Below are 21,801 nucleotides of genomic sequence, written 5' to 3' on the forward strand. Positions count from 1 at the left end.
TCGCAAAACGCTCGTACGCGATGGGGAGAGGAGGAGAGGGGAAATTTCAATGCGGAAAATGTGCGGCGACGAGACGGAATAAACTGGAGCGCGCATAACTCGGTTGCCTTTGCCACCCGGCTGCTGCTTTCTGCCGCTATAAATTCATAAACTACAAGTTCGCGGCGACGTCGGTCCCCTCGTCCTCGGAGCGCCGCCTCGGCGCTGTTCCATCGCCACCCACACACGTCGCCTCACCTTACCTCACCCTCATCGGGAGGGAGAGGCTAGACGGAGGAAGGAGCGAAACTGTTGGAAAGTTTCCCCGGCAGCCTCCGCCCACGCATCTTCCCAGAAACCGCGGGCGAGAGAAACTCGAGTCGGTGCCTCGATAAATTTGCGAGTAGTTAGTTACAGCAAGAAACTCCCTCCGGGCAGAGGGAGAGGGCGGAAGGGGACAGGGGGAAGGTGGTGCGGTGGTTTTGACACACGGACACACGCGGGAGCGCCAGGACCGTCGCCGAGCACCTCGGATATTAAATTCGCGTCGGAGAATTGCGAGGGAGAAAATCGGCTTTCCGATCGAGGGGGGGGGGGGGGGAGAGCTCGGAGCTCCGGAGTATGTATGTATGTCTGTAGGTGTTACTTGAAACTCTCTCTCTCTCTCTCTCTCTCTCTCTCTCTCTCTCTCTCTCTCTCTCTCTCTCTCTCTCTCTCTCTCTCTCTCTCTCTCTCTCTCTCTACCGCCGATTGTCGCCGAGCTGCGCGACGGTTTGTTTTCTAACGAGCTTCCGCGGCCCGCGATCGATCGCGTCAAGTTTCGCCAACAATTACCGCCGCGGTTAGGAGAACTTTACGTATACGCGTCTTACGTTTCATTTCTATGCCGCGCACTGTGCACAGTCGCCGATCCTTATTTGCAACTTTAGTCGCTTCCGAGCGAATATTTGGAGAAATTTAAATTTTGCCGGAGGACGCTCTTTATACGGACGCATCTTTTTTTTTGTACAATCATTGTTGTTTAAGCACTCGTGTATTGTTTCCTATCGTTCCGATTTTTCGATCAATTTCAAATCGAGTCCCAATGATGACGATATCACGTCCGATAATTCGATATGCGCGCTGGGGAGAAATCGTATGTATTTTTCCTGGCGAGTAGTAGAGATAACGAAGTGAATAAGCGATCAGTATTCCCTTTTCGTTCGGAATTACGCGAGGAAGGATGATGCGCGTGAGACGAAAGCCAACGCGTGACACGTGGCGCGACGAATTAATTATGCGAGCGTGCGCGCGTAATCGTTGTCGTCGCGCGCTTACGCGGAAGAACGTCCGTATTCGAAGAAAGGAAAGGCGCACGATCGTTTGTCGCGCGCGTCGACATCTAAAAGAGGTAATGGACGTGGAGAAAGATCCAACGTTATATAATTCCGCCGCCTATGTCGATTATGGCTGCTTAGATATGACGGATCGCGACCCGCCATCAATATCGAAGAATACCGTATAAACTGAACGCATCATTTATCAATTTGGATCTCAAATGATCAAAATGCGAAGAAATTCTAAAGTAAACTCATGGAAGAGAAACGATTAAAATTTTGTACACTCTAGAAAAATAACGTATCCATGCGAATCTTGAAGGATTTTGAATATATCCTTCGTTGTTTGTTCTGCAGAAAAAATTGCAAGAAACTGCGAGAATTATTGACTCGGACAATGATCCTGAGTTCTCTCCCGCCTCTCCATCTTTCTTCTTCGCTTCACCGTCTCTCCTCTCTTCCGTTTTTTTTCTCTTCTCTCTCTTTCTCTCGACGCATATTCTTTCGTTTTCCGCAACGAGTCTTAAACCGCGCGTGTAATTAGCGTGCCCTGGTGCAAGGCACACGCGGCACACGTGTGTGGCGCGTTTCTGTCGCGTCTTACCTTATGCAACCATCGGTCATGTCGGCGCGCACCGAAAGTCTTGACGATATCCGAGAGAAAGATACGTGTTATTAACACTTTCTTAATCGCCGGTTTTTGCACATACGCAATGTTAGCGGCTCTGTGTACAGAGTCTATCATAAATCTCGCGCGCTTTCTCTCGAGAAAAGAAGAGACGAGAAACGAATCTCTCCTTTCCAGTTTTTAAATTTTTTCATCGCAAATTTGTGCTCTCTCTCGATGTTGACCTACTCAATTTTTTTCCATTCCCGAATAATGTCGAAACGAATCTCTCGGTAAAGCGCTACGTCGTTTGCGATATTTTTAATGGCCGCTCGCGAAGTCCACATCCCCGAAATCTGTTCGCGGCTGCCAGACCGTTTTGCGCCCCGTCAAACGCAAACGTGGGTCGACGTGGCCGCGGCTACCGGATTTCACCCCTGGCTACACACTCTTTTCGAGATCACGATATTTCCCCTCTTCCCTACCTCTCCTCATCTTGCCTCTCGAGAGTGGTCCTGGACCGCCATTCGATCCGGCCCACGATAGTTCGGGAGAAGGCGCAACTCAGCCGGAATATCTCTGCGTTCAGGAGAGACGAGCGAACGGAGCAAAAAAAGAATGGAAAAAAAAGGAAAAAGAAAAGCGCGGAAGATGAAACAGAAAAGAGAGAGAGAGAAAAGCATGTATATAGTGACACGATCCTTTTTCTGTTTCTAGATAGATACGTGACAGCTTGGAGCAAAAATAGCAATGATCCGTGAAACAATATTAACTTGCACCGATTTTGAAAAAAAAAATACTAAATTCTATTTTAAAATTAAAGAGTAACCAATGTGATTTAGATTTAATTTTTTCAATTTTTTAGGATTATTTTTTTGTCCTTAAAAAAGGAAGCTACTTTCTGTCGTGTTTGATCTTTTATTGTTAATATTATCGTACACGGATTCTTATAATTTTATATGACGTTTATTGACCCTGTATATATTCACCATTTTCTTCAACTTTAACTACTATTACCATCTGTCATAAAACGTTGTCCGGGTTTCATGTTTGTATTCGTGGGCGAATATACAATATATATATATATATATATATATATATATATATATATATATATATGAAAATCGATTACGGAGCATAGTACCTATCTCGAGGATTCTCTCCCTCGCCCTTCGCATTCCACTCGGAGAAAGAAAAAGAGAGAGAGGGAGACGAGGGAGAAAGGACGGACCATCCGGAAGACGTCGGTGGTCGCGCGCGCGTAGAAGGGTCGCTTATATAGCCTAGATTTGATTTAAATCTCAGATTATTGTGCCAGACACGCGGCTCCGGATCAGAGACTGGCATTCCGTGATTTCCATACAGGAAGCTCTGTAACGAGAAACCACCATTCTCTCTCTCTCTTTCCCTTTCTATCTTTCGTTTTTGCCCTCTTCTCTCCTTCGCACCGTTCTTTCTGCTTCGTCTTCCCCTCCCCGCCCCTCTAAATGAACCCGACGCGAACGCTCGAGCTCTCGGTTGATACCGGTGTATGATTACCGAGCCCTCGTTACCTAGTATAGAGCTGTTGGTATCGAAGCCGCCTCGAGAAGTGTATTACGTCGTCCAACTTGCGGAGAACCATCTACGGGTAGACGATTTGCCAATCAATCAAGCAAAATTAATAAGATCGTTAATTGATACATGTGGTGCGCTCTTTTTTGCAAAAGAATCTAACAAAAAAACGTAGATGAAGCTGAAATTATTTTCAATCGATTATTCTGATGCAGGTACATCTCAACTGTAGTAATTATTCGCCATTATAAATTAGACACACAGCGATATCATTAGTAACAAAATTACTATTTTATAATTTCTTGAATAAAATGGAAGAGAGGAAGAGAAAGAAAGGCGAAAACGATGGCGGAAAAGACAAGGAGGAAAAATCGAGAGGATCGTGTTCGACCGTCCTGTTGATCCTCGCCTAGAATCCGGCTGCGACCAGGTGTGCTCGTGGGGAAAACACGAGGGGGAGGGTGACGTTCAGGGGTGGACTTACGGACCCCTGGGCCGCTCCGGTCCTCTCGCCCTGCTGCAAGCGAATGGTCCTGAGGGGGACCAGGGCGATGAGAGGGGAAGGAGAGGGAGGGGTGGGACTGGTAAACGAAGGTAGAGAGGCGAGGCGACGGCTACCTGAGAGAGGGGTCCTTCGTACAGGATCGTGCGGGGCCTTTACTGCATGCTAAAGCTTTGGGCGCCCAACTGTCTGCGCCGGTTATACCTTTAGTACGCGTCGGCGGCAGCGACAGTGAATCCACGGAAAGTGAATTCGAGCATACCTGCCTGCCGATCGCCTGCCAGGGGCTCTCCGTTAGGGTGATTTTATGAGATTTTTGTTCGTTTTGTTCTCTACTTTCTCTTATTTTATTACACTTTTCCCGCCGTGACAAAAATATAATGACGACAAGAAGTTTCCGACGCATATTTTATTATCGTAAACATGAATTAATAATGTTTAATTGTAGACTGTATAGATATATAATTAGACGTTATTACTTTCAGTTAATGCTCGATGCACATGATGGTGTTGGATTTATATATATATATATATATATATATATATATATATATATGTTGATCAAATATTGAACGACTCGTAATAGACGCGATTTCTATGATTACGCTTCTGTAAATATACTATTATAATATGATACGTGTAGGCAGCTGCATCGTCTTGCCACGAGCCATTGATTGAACTTTAAGCTCTTGAGAGAAATTTAAATTTATTATTTCATGAAAATATAATTATTTTTTATACAAGCTTACATATGAAATACCTGAGATACTCAAAAATATAATAAAGTCGTCTCGTATAATTAAGCTTTCTGCACAATTATCTTTATCGCTCAAATTAATCGGGTTACATTTATTCATAACGGGATTACATTAATATACAATACATTCGGCCAAATATTGAATATGTTAATAGATATGTTAATAGATTCACTTAGAGCGCTTGCATGTTGCTCGTGATTAGAACTTTATAAATATAGGAACCAGAGAGGAGCAACTCTCTGAAATGCGGCCTCGTGATGTAATCGCACGGGACGGGCGAGTCGCGCGTGGGTGACCGGTCACGCGCTACTGCGCGTCGTAAGTTACATTTACGCATACACTTAACGCGTGCGCGCGCGAGCGCAGAGGGGACGCCAAGGTGTCGACAAACACGAGCGAGCACAGATAACCTCGGGGTAAACGTGTAAACTCGGCTACCAGTGTTACGAAACCAAGCAAGGTCTGGGAATCTCCTCTGTTTTCCGTGTTAATATTTGAACAGCGCCGTTTCGTAGCTAACCGAAGCTGGCGCGACGCGATCGAGGAAAAAGAGAAAAAAAACTAAAAAAAATTATGTGCGAATTTTTCTGCGTGGAAACGCGCATTGCGTCCCGTCCGCATACCGTTAAGAGACACTGCATCTGTAATGCAACGTAAACATGCACGATCGACGCACGGGGTGTCTTGAGAGAAAGAGAGAGAGAGAGAGAGAAAGAGAGAGTGGCGCCGTTTTCTATTCACGCACAGGTACCTCGACGCATCCAAAGTTGGTTTCTCCTTGATGCAACGATCGTTGCATGCGCATACATCGCAGACTTCTTAATTTTACAGTATGTCAAATATTCTGCTATCTTATCTTTGCAATACGTCTCGTGTCAAGTTTTCACGAGAAAGAGAGAGAGAGAGAGAGAAATTGATATTAAGAGAGAACGCAGTTGCAAAATCATGTGATAAAATTACCTATCTTTATATTTGTTTTTCTCGACGTTGAATCAACATATCCTAATAATTTTATTTTATTTCTTCTCTCATATGTTTGGCTACATTTGGATTGCTGCTAAATATAAGCTCTTTCGAAATTTTAAATGAAGTCAAATTTTTTTAATCGTAATTTTTGATAAAATTATAATTTCTTTAAGCGATCAAAACAATTTATTTATTCCTGAACAGATTAAAAGAATGATAGCAATTAAATACAAATAGTAATTAATAAATAATTTTCAAAAATACATATAAATAAAAAAACAATTCTACAGGAAAACATTTTAAAGATTTTAATGTTATCTTTAAATATGTTAATTTTTTTAAATGCTTATATATCCAAATGTTCAATTTGAGAAAAATAATCGGTTTTTTTACAATGAGAAAAATGTCCGATGAGAAGGTAATTTCGAACAGATATTATACCGATCATTTTAATCGGATATCTGATTGGAAAGTTCCGAATTTTGAACTTTCTGATCAGATATCCGATCGATCGATATTTTCTGATTGGATATCTGACCGGTTTCTTTTTTTTCCGATTAAAGTGATCGGTTAATAATCGGATCCGTTTATCCGTAATATCCGTTTGTTACCTTTTCACCGGATATTTTTCTCAGTGTAAGGATAATATTTTAATTATTTGGACATATCTGCCTTCTTAAATTCGTCGAAAGAGATAATGTATAATTAATTTTCGTATAAATTCCCTGAATTAAATTCTAATTTCTCAGATTGCGTTTCAAAATTGCTTGACGACAAATCTGCAAAAACTTGTAGAGCCTTAATTTTCTTTTTTCGCGACACGCGATCGTGATCACCAGTCGTGTTTTGTTGTTAAAAAAAAAAGTAACAGTGGCAATAGCACGAGCCACTCGCGCGCGACTCGCATGAATATTCATCTTGGACGTGGAAATCCGTCACGAAATTTCCACGTCATTCCGTTAAAGCGCCTGGCTTGTATCCGCGATTGTATATTTCCTGACTTTCTCTCTGTCTCTCTCTCACACACACACATATATCATATACACACATATATATCATACATACACACATTGGAAGGGTATCTCGAGTCGCCTTCCGCCACGCCCGCCCCCATAAGGATTATTCCCTATTAATATGCATTATGGCAGGCATGCCACAAAGCAACGAGAGAGTCGACTCCGGCACTGTGATGTAAATAAACTTAGGCTCCCAGATCTTCCTCGTGCTTAGGACACGTTTCTTTTATAATTGCGTCCCGACAAGCTTTGTCTCTGGAGTTGATACGTCGCCTTGCCAACTGTCCAGTAAACATTTTTCATTTCCCTCAACTGCTTCGCTCTCGGCGCTATCCCGAGTAATTAAGGAGACAAAAGGGTGACATAATTCTCGGCAATATCGCGCGAAAGAATTTTCGACTCGCATTTTCCACGAATTTCCCCTCGACTGATTTCTCTCGTTTCCTTCTCATAATTACTTTCTCTTTCCTTCCGAAGGTAAAGCGCGTTCGAGGTGGCATTTATTTAATTTGGATTTGAAAAAGGATCATTTTTTAATTTTAAATAGATAAAATGGCTCTAGTATGTTACTCTCACGCGACCGTAGAGGGGATATCCTTTCTTGATGTCTCAATAACCCTTGCCCTTGACGTAACATTTCATGAGTAACCTGTCGCTTTCGGAACGGGGAATGTGACGGAGCGCGCATTTTTCGCGCGACGGGGCTTATAAGCCCGTTTATATCCTCAAACGGGCGCCATCCCGGGCATTTATAAACAAATTCGAGAATCGTATATCACGGTCATTGTCCCTGGCCCTCGTCGTGCCGACGAAGATCGTCGTGTAAGAGAGTCGTATACGATGAATGACAAAAGAAAGCAAGAGGTGTAGAGAGGGAGAGAGAAAGAGAGGCGGTAGGATGCTTGCGTCGATGAGCCCTTTTGAATTGATCGGCATTTGAATAAATTCACCTGCACGCCCCCTTGGCGGAAGGAACTACGCCGAGAGATTGCGTCGAGATCGTTTGAGGAACTGGCGTGAGTAAAAAAAGCGATAATAAGAGTTACATGTGAAGAAATTTTTCAATTGTGTTTCCATAACGCAATTATAATATTTATTTACTTAATTATTTAATCATTTAATTTAAGAATGCTTGAATGATTATATTATTCGAATCAAAATGTAACGCTGGGTTACTTCTCTTACCGCGTCAACATGTTCAAAAATATCAGCATCCTTTATTCACATCTGTTTCACCTTAAAAAGCGATATACGTATTTAGCGTTAAATCAAAATACGGGCCGATTGATTCGCCTGTAGCATCGCGCATATGGTATCGTTCATCGTCGCATACTTATCCCAATTCGGTTTCCAGCGGTCGAGCGGCGTTGAAATCTTCGCACAGGGCGAATACGTAACTGAAATCTCAGCATCCAAACCTTGCTTCTCTCTCTCTTTCCCCTCTCCCGCTTCTCCCTCTCTCTCCCTCGCGCTGCGACAACCTGGATGCCCCGCAACGATTCTCCGCTCTGCGCTCGTTTTCCCTCCCCTTTTCATCCCCTGTCGGCGTCGGAGGGTCTGTAGCCGCAGCTGCACAGCTCCGGCCAGGTGTGCACTCTCGCAATGTTGCCGCAAGGGTGAATCTCCCCTCCCTCCCCTCCCCTGTTCTCTCTCCTGTTCCGTCTTCTCCTCCCCGCACTGCTTCTGCGTTCACGGTTAGGTTTCGTCACCGAACCTGAGTCCTGGATACGGGCTATGATGCCAGGATTTCACATCGAGAGAAGCGTCGAAAATATTTTGCGCCGCGCAAACAAAGACACGCGCCGCCGCTCGAATTCTCCCGCAAATAATGTTTTTAAGCTCGCGTCTTTTTAACAATCTAAGTTAGGGGAGTAGAAAAATTGTCGAGTGTGCTTTTAAAAAGCTAACAGGGTGTCTCGCGGGGAATCTGGAATTATGGAAATCTGGAAAACCGAGAATTGTCAAGGGATTTCATAATTATGAAAATGTCAGGACAGTTCAAAGACAAATCAGGGATTTTAACAATTTATCTGGATTTTTTCACATCATTTAATATTTTTTTCTCATTAATTCGACATTTTCTTTACAAAAACAAGTGTAGACTTTATTCAACTCATAGTGCGCTAATTTTTAGTTTACTGAAAATCGGTTTATCTATGAGCGTGTTAATTTACATTTTCACTTTACTAGCAAATAAAATGAATACTTTTTTTGATATTGAGTAATGGGCCTTAAATTCCATTTGGCTTTTAAATTCTATTTGTTTCTCGAAATAATAGTTTAAGGATTTTTTAATTTAACTCATTCAATTAACTTACAATATGGCGATATACGCAAATTATGCATTTTGAAAAAAGTAATACTAAAAATTCATTCAACAAAAAATAATTCTTAATTCTGGAAAACCTGGAAAAATCAGGGATTTTTTTTCTGAGTCACTAGACATTCTGACTAACAATAAGTTTCTCTCTCTCTCTCTGGCGTATTTATTTCTCTTTTTCAAAAATTACAACTGCTAATCTAATTATTATCGATAATATTTCTTGTTATTTTGATTTCTTGTCATCTTGTGTGTGTGTGTGTGTGTGTGTGTGTGTGTGTGTGTGTGTGTGTGTGTTATTTTCATAAAGTGTATTGATTTCAACGTATATTTATCAGAATATTTAATTAATATAATTATAGATATTTTATTAATTAATTTTATTTAATTTTATATATATATTAATTTATTTTATTTTATATTAATTTATTTTATATTTACTTTATTTTATATTAATTTAAATATTTAAAGTAGATGTCACGATAGTTGACAAAACATGACAGTAAACCCAATCAGCCAATGAATTATTTCAAACGAGATAATGATATTTGCAGAAAAATGTAATTAATATTCCCGATCTGTGATAAGCTATCTTTATGCAAGCTATCCTATCTTTATTTCTGACAAAAATAGAATATAATGATTGATTCACGATCAAATACCTGACAAATGTTAAGCCGCACGGAATATCTTTATATATTACTGTGCGCACCTCCTTAAAAGTCATTATAATGTAATCTAAAAGACCCTGATAATGATATCAGGTATATCTACAGCAATTTTTCGTTACATTGTGCGTTCTTATCTCGCGGCTTTTTTTTTTATCTCCCATAATGTGTACGCACGAGGTATGCATGCTTTTCGACGCACGTGGACGCGGATTTCGATGATCGGCGCAGCCGATGATGAAATGTATTTTTATTGCAGGACGCATACACGGTCGACAGATAGGAAATTGCGGAAACCAGAGACCGACGATGTCTCGATAAGAGCGGCGTCGGGCTATACGCTCTCATTGCCTCAATTTCCACTTCCACTTCCACTTCCGGTCGCGATCGCTTTTTCCCATCGACCGAGCCTAAAAAACCAGGCATCACGAAACCCGCGCGAACCCGCGTTAGCGTCACGCTTGCCCGGCATTGTCGAGTGAAAAGTGGCGCAATAAAAATGGCCAGTGCGTAAAGCTGCCAAATAATACGCGCCAATTTTTTCGACAGAGAGAACATTCACGTATTCGTCGTCGTAAAAATCTATCGCGTGAGACACGTGTATCTCGTAAAAGATTACAATTATATCTAAACGTCTATAATTATGTTTTCGCAGCGATTATACTTCTCGAAAGACAGATGGCAATTATCGTTGACTTTGATCATGATGAGTTTACTATATCAAAAACGTTATAAATAATATCGCTCATTCATCGCTCTATTTAAATACACTAGCTTTTTGTAAATCAAATGATTCTTCCACTAACTGGAAGGTACATTTTTAACTTAGATTGAGATAAGATCCCACTAAATTTAATGTCGTGTCGCTGCCGGAAGTCCCATCGAAAGTGAATCCGAAGCGCGGCCTATCGCGGAATGAGATGGACAGGGAGCGAAGGAGGATCCATGGATCCATGGATCCGAGGCGTCACGACGCTCGGCTGAGCGTGTATCCCACCTGAACACCGGAAGTCGGGGGCTCCCCGTGGCGACAAGAGAGAGAGAGAGAGAGAGAGAGAGAAAGCGCAAGCCTACCGGAACACCGGAACCGGAAGGGTGCGGAACCTACGCGAACGACGTTACCGGACAACGGGCTCGCACTGATTTCATCCGCTGATGAGACCGTACCGGCTCGTTGACTTTGCCAATGTTGTTATTAGGTGTCTGCACGCTCCTGTGAAAATACGGCGAAGGAAAGAATTCTGAAATATTTCATTAAATTATTAAAAATATATAAAATATTTTTTCTGCGAATACTAGATTTTATGTCTTGCAATCTTTTTTTTATTTTATTCACTTTGATACACAGGTACATATATATCGCTTACAAATGATGCGTCGGGCGAAGATGGCCCGTTCTCCGGACGAATCCAGAGGCACGCGAACTTGTTTTGACACACGAGCGTGTCTCTCTTTTTGCCGAGAGCCAAGGTGAACCGCGCGCGGATCGCTCGTCAAAGGGTTACTTTGTGCCGTCCGCAAGCCCGGATGACTAATGAGCCCGGGGTGGTTTAAACAAAACGTCGGCGTATCGGCGCGCGGACGAAATTGCCCGGGCAACCTACCGCATTGCGACTTGGTGCGCGTCTAAACAAGGGGCCGCCATTAAGCCGGAATGACTCGAGGCAGCTAGTCACTCGTGATTAAAAGGGCGATTTGTTACGCGGATACTGACGCCCCGGCATCGCGACGACGGTATCCGACTTTCTCACCCCGCCTCCCCCCTGTGCATCGTTTCGAGAGCCTCGTCTCGTCTCTTTCTTCTCCATTCTTTTTTTCCTCCGTTCTCTTCCTCTTTTCATTGTCCGGCGCGCGGCCAACTTGACGAGCGCGCAATAACTCGGATATTTCATTTCGGTCGACGGCGCGTTCCGCGAAATTCACCTCGCAATGCGCTCGGTGGCAGTTTCGAGCACGGGTAGCCTGTATCCATTGATTTCGTTAACGCAGCTTCTTATGACTCACGCGATTGCAAGCCGCTTGGAGAGAACCATGTGTTTGGCGAATAATAATAAATTGAAAACTCGCGTTCATCAAAGGAATTTTGTATTACATTTTATTTCAAAATTGCAGATGAAAGCGTGATGTTACATAAAATGAGATTAAGGATGTTTTGTAGCTATTTTCAAAATATTGAGAATTTAATGAAAATTGTACAGAATGTCCTTACATGTGTTTAGAATCTTCAGTACAATTTTTAAATCGATTCACTAAAGCGTTCACAAGTTATAAGGATTTTAATTTGTGACCGAATTACATGTGTTTTTATGGGAAACGTATAACCACGTCGAATGATAAAAATGATAAAAACACATGGAAATAATATTCAGAACTTGTTTAAAATTTGCAAAAGTGTAATTTAGATACAGAGGAAAGATTTGGTCAAATAATATTATACAAGTACTAATTGGTTAAAAAGATATTAAATATAATTCAGTGAAATTAGCCATGTATCTGTCACAAGGCGAAATTCTCTGCCAAAAGTTAATCATTTCGATTAACAAAATTCGGAATATTTCGATAAAAACGCAATAAATATTAAAAAATACATCTCTGCACTGTAGCTTCCACACAATTTCTTACTCAAAATACACTAAAAGTGGATATATTCGTCAATATTAATTTTCAGCTACTTTTTGCTAGAATTGTACATACAAAACATCCTTAAGTTTACAACGTGTCACTATGAAATTACGGTAAAGTCCGATATAAAGTATCCGAAGGTTGTCGACAGGACTGTCTCCTCTATCGAGAGGTTAACGAGGAAAAGGGGGGATATGCGCCGCATTACAATTACAATCGTCATAAATATTTAAATAATGCTCGTTCACCCTGATTTATGCGTAACGCCGGAACGAGAAATCGCGTCGGATTTCCTCTCTCTCTCTCTCTTCGTCCTCTCTCCCCGTCTGCCCCATGTCAGCATGGGAATTTCGACGGTGGCAGGTGGAGAGCATAATTAAAGTCGCGCACGGCGTTCCCTTTTTATGGGAAATCTGTGGACGAAGCACCTGCCAAAACGGCCAAATCGTGTGGGACATACGTGAACGACGTGATTTTGCTTTGGTATTTAATAACGCTGGGGTTATGGGAACCCGGTCACGGGTGGAACCACTCCCCTTAAGTACAGTGATTATGCGACACGGGGGACACGGTATTTGCGCAGTGAAAGCCCGCGAGTCTTATACACATCAAGAGAGAGAAAGAAAGAAATCGCTCCAACGATTGTCGATCGTAGATCATCTTCAAGATCATCAGACAATTCCATCGAATTTCGTCGATTAACACGAGTCATTAGTACATTTTCCATGAAATGATATAATTTTTTTATCGTTATTGTTATTACATTATTCTATTGTTTGAAAAAACATAGAAAATTTGGGATTTTCAGGAATTTCCTTTGTACCTAAAAAAAAATTATGCTCATGAAATTTTATTCAGATTCTAAAAAATTCTCTTTTGGATAATTTTTCTCTCATATTAAGCAATCAGTTATCTGTTAATAAACCAAGTTGTAAATTATGTGTTTAACATATGTATCCTTTATTTTAAATTTCAGAAAAAATGAAAATGTTTTTTTTTCGGTATCTTTAAACTTAAGTAGCTATTTTTCGTATGAGTGATGAAGAGCATTAAAAAATGCATACAATAAAAAAATTCTTTTGAAGAAAGTTGCACTAAAAAGTCTTTATCTATATGTCTTTGTCTATATCTGGAATTTTGATTAAGAATATTTAAAAAGTCAGAGAATCTTTTTATAGAATTTTAGTAAAGACACTGCATTAAAACGTGCAGAAAGACAATAGCAACGTAATTTCATGTTGTAGTTTTTTTCAGTGATAAATAATTAAAAATGAGATGACGTTAATGGCGCGTTATATTATCTTTACGGGCAACATTTGTAAAAGTTTCCTATGACGTCCAAAGTAAACCTTTTGTCAGCCAAAAATAACAAACTATTGTTGTAAACGTCTCATAATTTTCTCTGTGATCGATGATCCCAGTTGTAAGATCAATAGAAAATAATTTAATCTTTTGTTCTGGACTTTTATTCTGACTACCTTGACAGGTAGCAAATCCAGAACATGTCATTGAAGAACAAAGTATACCGATGCTAATGTTTTGTTATAAATGTTTTTTTTTTTACTGGAAACAGAAACACCTTTTCAGAAATAGAAATACCTTTCTAAGAAGAATATAAATTTTCTGCATTTAAGAATCATTTGTTTAACCCTTTAACTACAACTGTCAATAGACAATGAATAGGAATGCATATCCGTAGTTAAAGAATTAAAACTACTGTAAAAATCATAGTGTGCAGACTAATTTTTCAAAGAATGTTTTATAGATTTTTTTGAGAAAAATTTTATTTTATATTGGTGTATTTGTTCTCTTTTTTTATATTTATTACTAAATATATAACATTTTCTTTTGTACAATTTATTACTTATTTCTGACAAAATTGAACGCAATCGGTCACACACTGTGATTATGTCCAAAAAATGTAGATTGAAAGCTATATACCCGTCTATTAATTTTCGAATACCCATCGTGGAAGTTTTACGCTCTACTTGAGAAAGGAATGTGCGATCGTCATTCGATATAGTCTGTCCTCGTGGCGATTATCGTGTAAAGATTCGCGATATCTCGTCGTGACTTTATCAATTTGAATAGAAAGATATTAATTAATTTTTGATCACATATTATCAAGATAAAAATAAAGGAAATTAAAATTTTATATTTATAATTTTTTTAATAGGCGAATAAAATAGTAAAAGATATAGGAAATCTCGTCTCTTAAATTATTTCTTAAAATTTTTGTCAAATTTTCACGCATATCGACGCTTATCGAATCGTATATCGGGTCGTATCAACGTCTCGCAATGTGATCCGATTGTAAATTTCATGTTCGTATGAGCTACCTTGGCAATTCTCTCGGATTACGGGAGCTAAGAAAGCGTTGTCTCCGCGTTGCATTACAAATTTCTGCGAAGTGCATCACACGCTCAGCGCCTTTTCGCATTCCTTAGCGCTACCTAATACGCGAACAAACCTCAAGCGATTCGATTTATATCATTAATAACCGCTGATAGATGTCCTTTTTATACGGAGATATCTAGTTACCGATTTGTCCCTTCGTTTTTATCGCATCGACATGCTACAAGTCGAAAAAAAATCCGCTTCTATTCGCAAAAAGCGAAGGAAGAGAAACGACGTTCCGCATTCTCGATGCTATCATTTCGAATAAGACTCCTCGCTCACTGTCTCCCGGCAAACAATCCACTCGCGTGGGCGAATTCGTCCGTCCCGGCGACATATTGCGTCGACCAAAAATCACATTCCAAACCGACCCCTCGAATTATAACGTCGGCGGACGATAACCGCGGCGAATTCACATTCCCACACATACATGCGCATGTGCGGCGGCGGGGACTCACGCAACCGACACGCATGAATGCCTAATGCCTGCAGACAGTGATTTCCACCCTCGACGAGAAATGCGCGCCTCCTACCTCGTCCCCCTTTCGACTCGCTCGCCCCGTCCACCCCTTTCCGCGGGCAGATGGGGTTCTCACGAACCTCCCCACTCCGCTTCCACCTATGGTCGACGATGTCGCTCGTAATCGGCGCGCGATAATGCCCCGGCTGTCGCAACACACAAACACGCCCGTGGTGCGTCCCGATTAAGAAATCAAAGGATTAGCCACGACTTTTGGGTATCGCGCGTTTCCGTCTTGACAGAGATATTATTTTGACCTGTTACAATGTGCACGGTAGATTCCACCGAAAATCCTTTGTGTTATTTATCATTCTTAACGCGATTAGATTGATAAGTATCTCTGGTCCATCTGATATAATTATGTGATAAATTCTCAGGTCAACTCTGGTTTTCTTTCAATGCACGAATTCATCTTTCGTCTCTATTAAACGTCATTATTATCATTTTACATATATGTTACTATCTTGTATTATCTATTATTTTTTATCTTGATATTTTTTATCTACATATTAGCTTCCCGCGATAATAATTACGTTTCACGCGTGAAAAATTCGATGTTTTCTCTGCTTTTTGTCATCGTCTGATAATTCGATAAAGCCGACGTACGAAAGCGTCCTCGTCGAAAAGGGCGTCCAATAAATCCCAACGAATAATATTGATGTCGCGGAGTCACGACGATATATATAATATACAGGAAAAAGAGAGAGAAAGAGAGACGGAGAGTTTCGTTATTACGAGAAAGGCGTATTGCAAATAAACGTGCGTGTACACACACACATTCGCGCTCGGTCGTACAACACGGGTGTACACCTTGTCACCATCGACGCCGCCCTACGCGTTCGTTACGCACGTATATTATTCATCCCGCGTGTCGACTACGTTGAGACGATAATGGCCGGTTGTCGCTCGTCTATCTTTACTGACGTCACCGTTAACAGGTTGGCGACGGGCGCGATGGGCGAAAATAGGTACGTCCCGCCGACTGTCGACACTCGTCGTCGTTAACCGTTTCTTCGCGAGGTAATATTTGTGCGGAAGCACTATTGCGCGTTTTTCTTTTCGAAATTGTTGATTAAAATCAACGAAGCCAATTATATGTTTTAGTAATACGTTATATCGTATATTTGATTAATATGCGTGTGCAATTTTAATAATGCATTTTTGTGTTTTCCGTTGTCTTCCAGGTCAGAGAGCGATCGCAAAATGTTGAACCCAGAAACCGGCTGCTACTCGGAATCCGTACGGGCATGGTGAGTAATTGTCGATCATATCGAATCAATAAGATGATTATTCTACTTTTGTGGATGTATACATATTTTTGTGTATCCATTCTCGATATCGCGCGTGACTATCGAAAATATGCGGTTTTTTTCTCCTCTCCTGAAATAGAGGTAACATTGAACGCAAACGATCCCTCCGTAGAGATTTTTTAACTATTTTAACCGGTGCGATGATTAAACAGCGGGCGTATTTTCCGTCGAAAATTTTGTATAATTCGTCAGCGTCCACTCAATTTTTGCGGAAAAATCTATCACGCTGTTATTTCGCCGCGCGAGGTTTTTCTCGCGCGTGCATTTTTTCCCTCCTGCCTCTCTTTCTCTCGTCCTCCTCTCCCCCGCGTCCTCCCCGCAAGGTAATTTGCCGTTGATGTATTTATAACAAAACGAATTAAATTTTGCGAGCGAGTAACAAAACGCGGCCGGTCGACAAAACCCCGGGAATAAAATACGCAAATATTTGCGTGTTTAATTTGAATCTCGCTTTGGGATCGAGCACACAACGGCGGCGCAACGGGAGGGTTAATAATGAAATGTCGCATTGTCGCCGGGACAGAGGCCTCCCTTCCTCTCTCTTTCTCTCCCTCGTTTCAGGATGGTTTCGTTGCGGCATATTGTCGTCGCGTGCTGTCGCCGTACCTGTACAGGATCGCGAAGAACCACGCTTTTTCTGTCTCCTTTTTGCTCCTATTTTTTTTCTCGTCTCACCCACCCTTTCTCTCGCCTTCTCGCGTTAATTTATGACGGACTCTACAAGGCTCAGCCCTGAATCGCGCTTCCGCGATTCGACCGCGACGTGCGCGAGACGCTGCGAAAAGAGTTATATATACATTTAACCCTTTCGGATTTCGAATGTATTTTCTTTGAGAAACGCGTTTGGCAAAGCACGACCCTCGAGATTAACGAACGCCGTTGTGGTGGCACTTTATACAATATTTGCGCTCAAGATGGAGTAAGTTAGCTCGATTCGACATTTAACATTTACGTGCATACCTTGTGACGTCATGTTTGACGTTCGAAATAACACTCGTGGAATTTGGAGGATAATGACGAAATTATCACGGGGGAACGCGATAAATCATCCTCGTGCAAAACAGAGAAGCCATCAACAAAGAGACATCGATATCTACTCGTTCTTTTTTCTTGGCGTATTCGGTACTTTTGATCTCGGGAGCGATTTATCTGCAATTGTGGTGGTTTTTCTCGGGACATTAGGGACGCGATCACGACCGGCGGAGGATTATACGATAGAGGAGAGGGAGGGAGGAGGGAGAGGGGAGGGACATGCCTTAATGCGATTAAGGTCGTTATCAGATGTCGCTTCCACTTCTTGCGCGGTGACGTCGACGGCGCTCGTTTGTCATCGCACCGACGTCGTCACGGGGGTTGCATGATTTACTTCCGGCTTTCCCCTTTTCGCACCCTCCGTTTCCCGCCGTCGATTTCTTCGTCACGATTCGACCATGCAACGTGCGTCCGCGTAAGATGAATGTATTTTCGTGACGTATATACATACATATATATATATACGCACACACGGCACAATCTCCGGCAATTAATTCAAGCGTCGCGCATCTTGTCAGCCATCATTGATTCCCGCGATAAATCATTCAAGCTGTTTACTCGCGGTTAGGAATTTTTAAAAAAACATTTCATTTATATATATACTTTTGCGAAAATACGCACCTACGTTATTTGTGCTTTAATCTTTGATTGATTAATAATATATGCAAAAATGATCTTGCTACGAGAACCGTTAACGATTTAATGCCACATGAATCTTAAAATCAATTTAAGTATAAGTATAAGCCTATTTGACAAGTTTTACTCGACTCGCGTGTCCGTCCGTCGTCAAGTGTGTTCCAGTCGAGCGAGTCGATTAAATGTACTTCGAATTGGTTCACGACACCGGCGGATTCGCTGAAGGAAAGGAGAAATAATGACAATGCCTAGAGAATAAATTCTCAAATCGTAGAATGCTCGCGTGCCGCACGCAGGTCTCGGTCGTACAGTCGTCGGAGAGAGCATCCGAGGATTCGTTAAGACCAGTCGTTAACGCCTTTCGTTACGACTCTCGACGACCCAAGGTCGATTTAGTGTCGCATTAGTGGCGAAAGCGGAGAAAAAATCGTGGCCCATAAAACGAGCGAAGAAACACGGTTTGCTGTAAAAAAAAGGAAGAAGGGAAAAATGAGGGGTTGGAGAGAAAACCTGCGTCATAGGATCGGGAGGAAGATGGAACGGAAGTTCTTCTCTTCGCGGAGCGATAGCCTTCGTCGTGGTCATCGAGGGCGAGGGTGTGGCCAGGAGATGGGGATGATTAGAAGCTACACCCCCGTACAAGGGGGAAGGAAGGAGAGCGAGCAGTCGCCGGGGGCGCAGCCGGAAAATTCATGAAGTTACTTAGCGCTTCTCTCCGCGCGGGATCGGCCGTTTATTTTAGGGGCGAAGGCACGAAGGAAGTCGTTACGCGTCGTCGTCGAGAGATCGCCCTCGGGGCTGCGGAGACGGTAATCCTAATTAATAATTAATTACGCCGTTCCCCCGCGTCCTACTTGACCGAGGAATAATGCCCGATTGGATTCTTCCTGTTGGCGGAGAGCGCGATTTGGCGATACGGTTCACCGACCATTCCCGTAGATTTATGGCATCGGGCGGCGCCATAAATCTGGTTAACGTCTTGCATTAGCTGCGTCTTCCCTTTGTTAGGGAAAGCATCGGAGCGTTAAAGTCCGCTAATTAATTCGTATCATTCTCCTATCGCGCACAATGTCACCGATGTATATGCGATTTTCCAACGAAATTGTTGCTCGTTTATTTATTATTATTGCGAATTATCCATTATTATTGACAATTACTCTGTATCTTTCCGTGATGTGATATTTACTTTATCGCGAATTATTTAACATTGTAATTAACGAAACGTGAATCCGTTTTTCAAATTTTCGAAACGTGCTCTATCGTCATTTTATCGCAGCTACACGCCCGAATATTCGGAATGTAAATTATTATCATCCTTCGCGTAAGAACGGCACACGTGTATGTCTCGCTATGCGGAAGTGATCATCGGCAGTAAATTCTCCCGTGAATAGAACGCCACGTTAAGGACGTTCGGACGTTCCATAGCGATCGAAATAAATAACCATCCGGAGTTTCCTGTAGACGAAAAGTGCTAGACGACGGTGCTTTACCCGGCGTTCACGAAAAAGTCAACGCCGCGAAAAGTCGTCCAAGTTTTACGAGGGTCCGAAGAAAGAAAAAAAAAGATGCGCGCGAAGGAGAGAAAGAGAGAAAGAGAAAGATCGTCGGGATGGTCGAAGAAAAAAAGACTTTTGGCCTTTCGAAACGCTGCCGGACGCCACGGAGAGATCTTTCGTACACGTCTAAAAGCTGCCTATGTGTGTGTCGTTACGTACCCGCTCTCCTCCCGATCTCCCACGAGCACCCCAGTTTGTCAAAGCCGACCCTCGGATCGTTTACAAGACAGCAAATTTGTCTCAGATAAGCAAAACAAACACGCAACCGCCTAGTTCCGTCTCTGTTTCTTTTCCGTTTTTCATTTTCTCTCTCCTTCCTGAACAAAGAAAGCCGAGACTTTCTTCCGCTAGACATTAAGTCTACGATACATATTGCATTGTATTTCGCACACATTCCAGTAGAATACGAGGATTTTAAAGTTGATCGAGATTTTTGTAGTTTATTTTTTTTTTTTGAAAAATATTAAAAATATAATCTCTCTAGCTTTTGATAATCTGTATTTATAATATTTTTCTAAAGAAAAAGTTGTCCATATGATGCGGAACTGATAAAACTTGGAAATGAATGATAACCTAAAAAAAGGCTAAAAATAAAAATTTTATCAGAATATTATTCAAATATTCTGATAATATTTTTATTTTTAGCCTTTTTTTAGAAGGCATTTTTGTTGCTGATCTCGTAGACACTCTTTTTAAAGGACCGCAGCTATTAACGATGCATCCTGTCCATGGTCACCAAGTTATGAATCGATTCCGCGAATTCCGTGTGTTTCGGCTACTTTCTTGCATTTTAACCGCACCAGGGATTTGCATACATTAGAGCTTATCCTTCCGAGAACGTTCGTCTTCGAGATGCACGCGCGTTTACGAATGTTCGCTCTGAATTCTGAACGGAATCTCGGATGGCAACCTTATTATGGTCATTTGTGCTCATTTAAACATAGCCCACGGCGCATGGAGAATTGTTGCAAAAAAAATTTACGTTTCTCTCTCTCCGCACATTATAGCGAAGCTGACCAATTTTGACATTCTCTGAACCTACATGAGAATTAATCGGGAAACGAGACCGAAAATAATCGGCTCATTGTCAGACTGAGAAAGGATCAACTTTGTTATCTAATTTGACACGCGACAACTGCCTTTTCCCGCGATCAACATAATATACAAAATCTGGGAGAGAGAGGAAGATGTAAAATCTTTCATTGGATCTGTCATCATAAAAATAAGTTAGATGTACAATAGGAATAACTTTATCGAGAAGTAGGAAGAGATTCAGATGTTGCGCTGAAGTATCTTTTAACATTTTAATAGACGCGTTAAGTCTCTAATGGATACCTGGACATCGCCTCGGCTTCTTATCGATCCCTCCATCAGTGATACCTCTCCTACCTCTCTTGCCGGTGCGGGATCTTTTTTCTTTGATGAAACGATCGTACACAAAAGTAGGGAGACATAAATAACTAAAATCTTTGCGATTAGATAAAAATCGAAAATATTTACTTTTTGGAAGCTATTGGCGCGATATTTTGATCTTTATTGACGTCTTCGCCGTTTACGTCACGAAAGGGTGCAGTCGTACCAGGACCCCTGTACTCAACGTGCAATGAGATTTTAATGCGCTTCCCGAAGAGGTGCATGTTAGGTCCATGACGCCAAAGCGTGATCGAGAAAGGATTACGTCGTTCAACACAATAATATTATGTCGAGAGAGAGCAAGAGAGAGAGAGAGAGAGAGAGAGACCTAACTGCGGATCCACATTCGTCTCGCTGGGGTTGTTTCGCGTTCCTGCACAGGAGTCCTAAGGGCAGCTGTGCAAAAAGGAGGGATTTCAAGCTCCAGCTGCGTTGTTGTGTACGAGGGTTACTCGTAATCGCGGATGGCACGTCGGAGGATCCAAGGGATCGTTTCGACGCTCATGCGATATACGTCGATCGAAAGCTCCGTTCGATTATAAGATTCGCTCTTGAATGTGCAACGACGGCATTGCCGAGGTGATCGGGCGGTATCATGTGTGCGTAAATAAAAGGGGCGTCATCTCCCG

General features: G+C 41.9%; 1 protein-coding gene across 2 annotated transcripts in view; it reads left to right on the forward strand.

Moving 5' to 3' along the window:
- Positions 1 to 21,801, forward strand: part of LOC105249927 (transcription factor Sox-2) — an 86,461-nt gene that overhangs the window by 37,153 nt on the left and 27,507 nt on the right. For both annotated transcript variants that reach the window (XM_011255724.3, XM_011255725.3), the window contains exon 2: positions 16,410 to 16,475. In XM_011255724.3, the coding sequence (XP_011254026.1) occupies positions 16,410 to 16,475 (66 nt within the window). The remainder of the gene's footprint in view (positions 1 to 16,409; positions 16,476 to 21,801) is intronic.

Source organism: Camponotus floridanus, unplaced genomic scaffold, assembly GCF_003227725.1.
Source record: "Camponotus floridanus strain SB8 unplaced genomic scaffold, Cflo_v7.5 scaffold20, whole genome shotgun sequence".
Classification (NCBI taxonomy): domain Eukaryota; kingdom Metazoa; phylum Arthropoda; class Insecta; order Hymenoptera; family Formicidae; genus Camponotus; species Camponotus floridanus.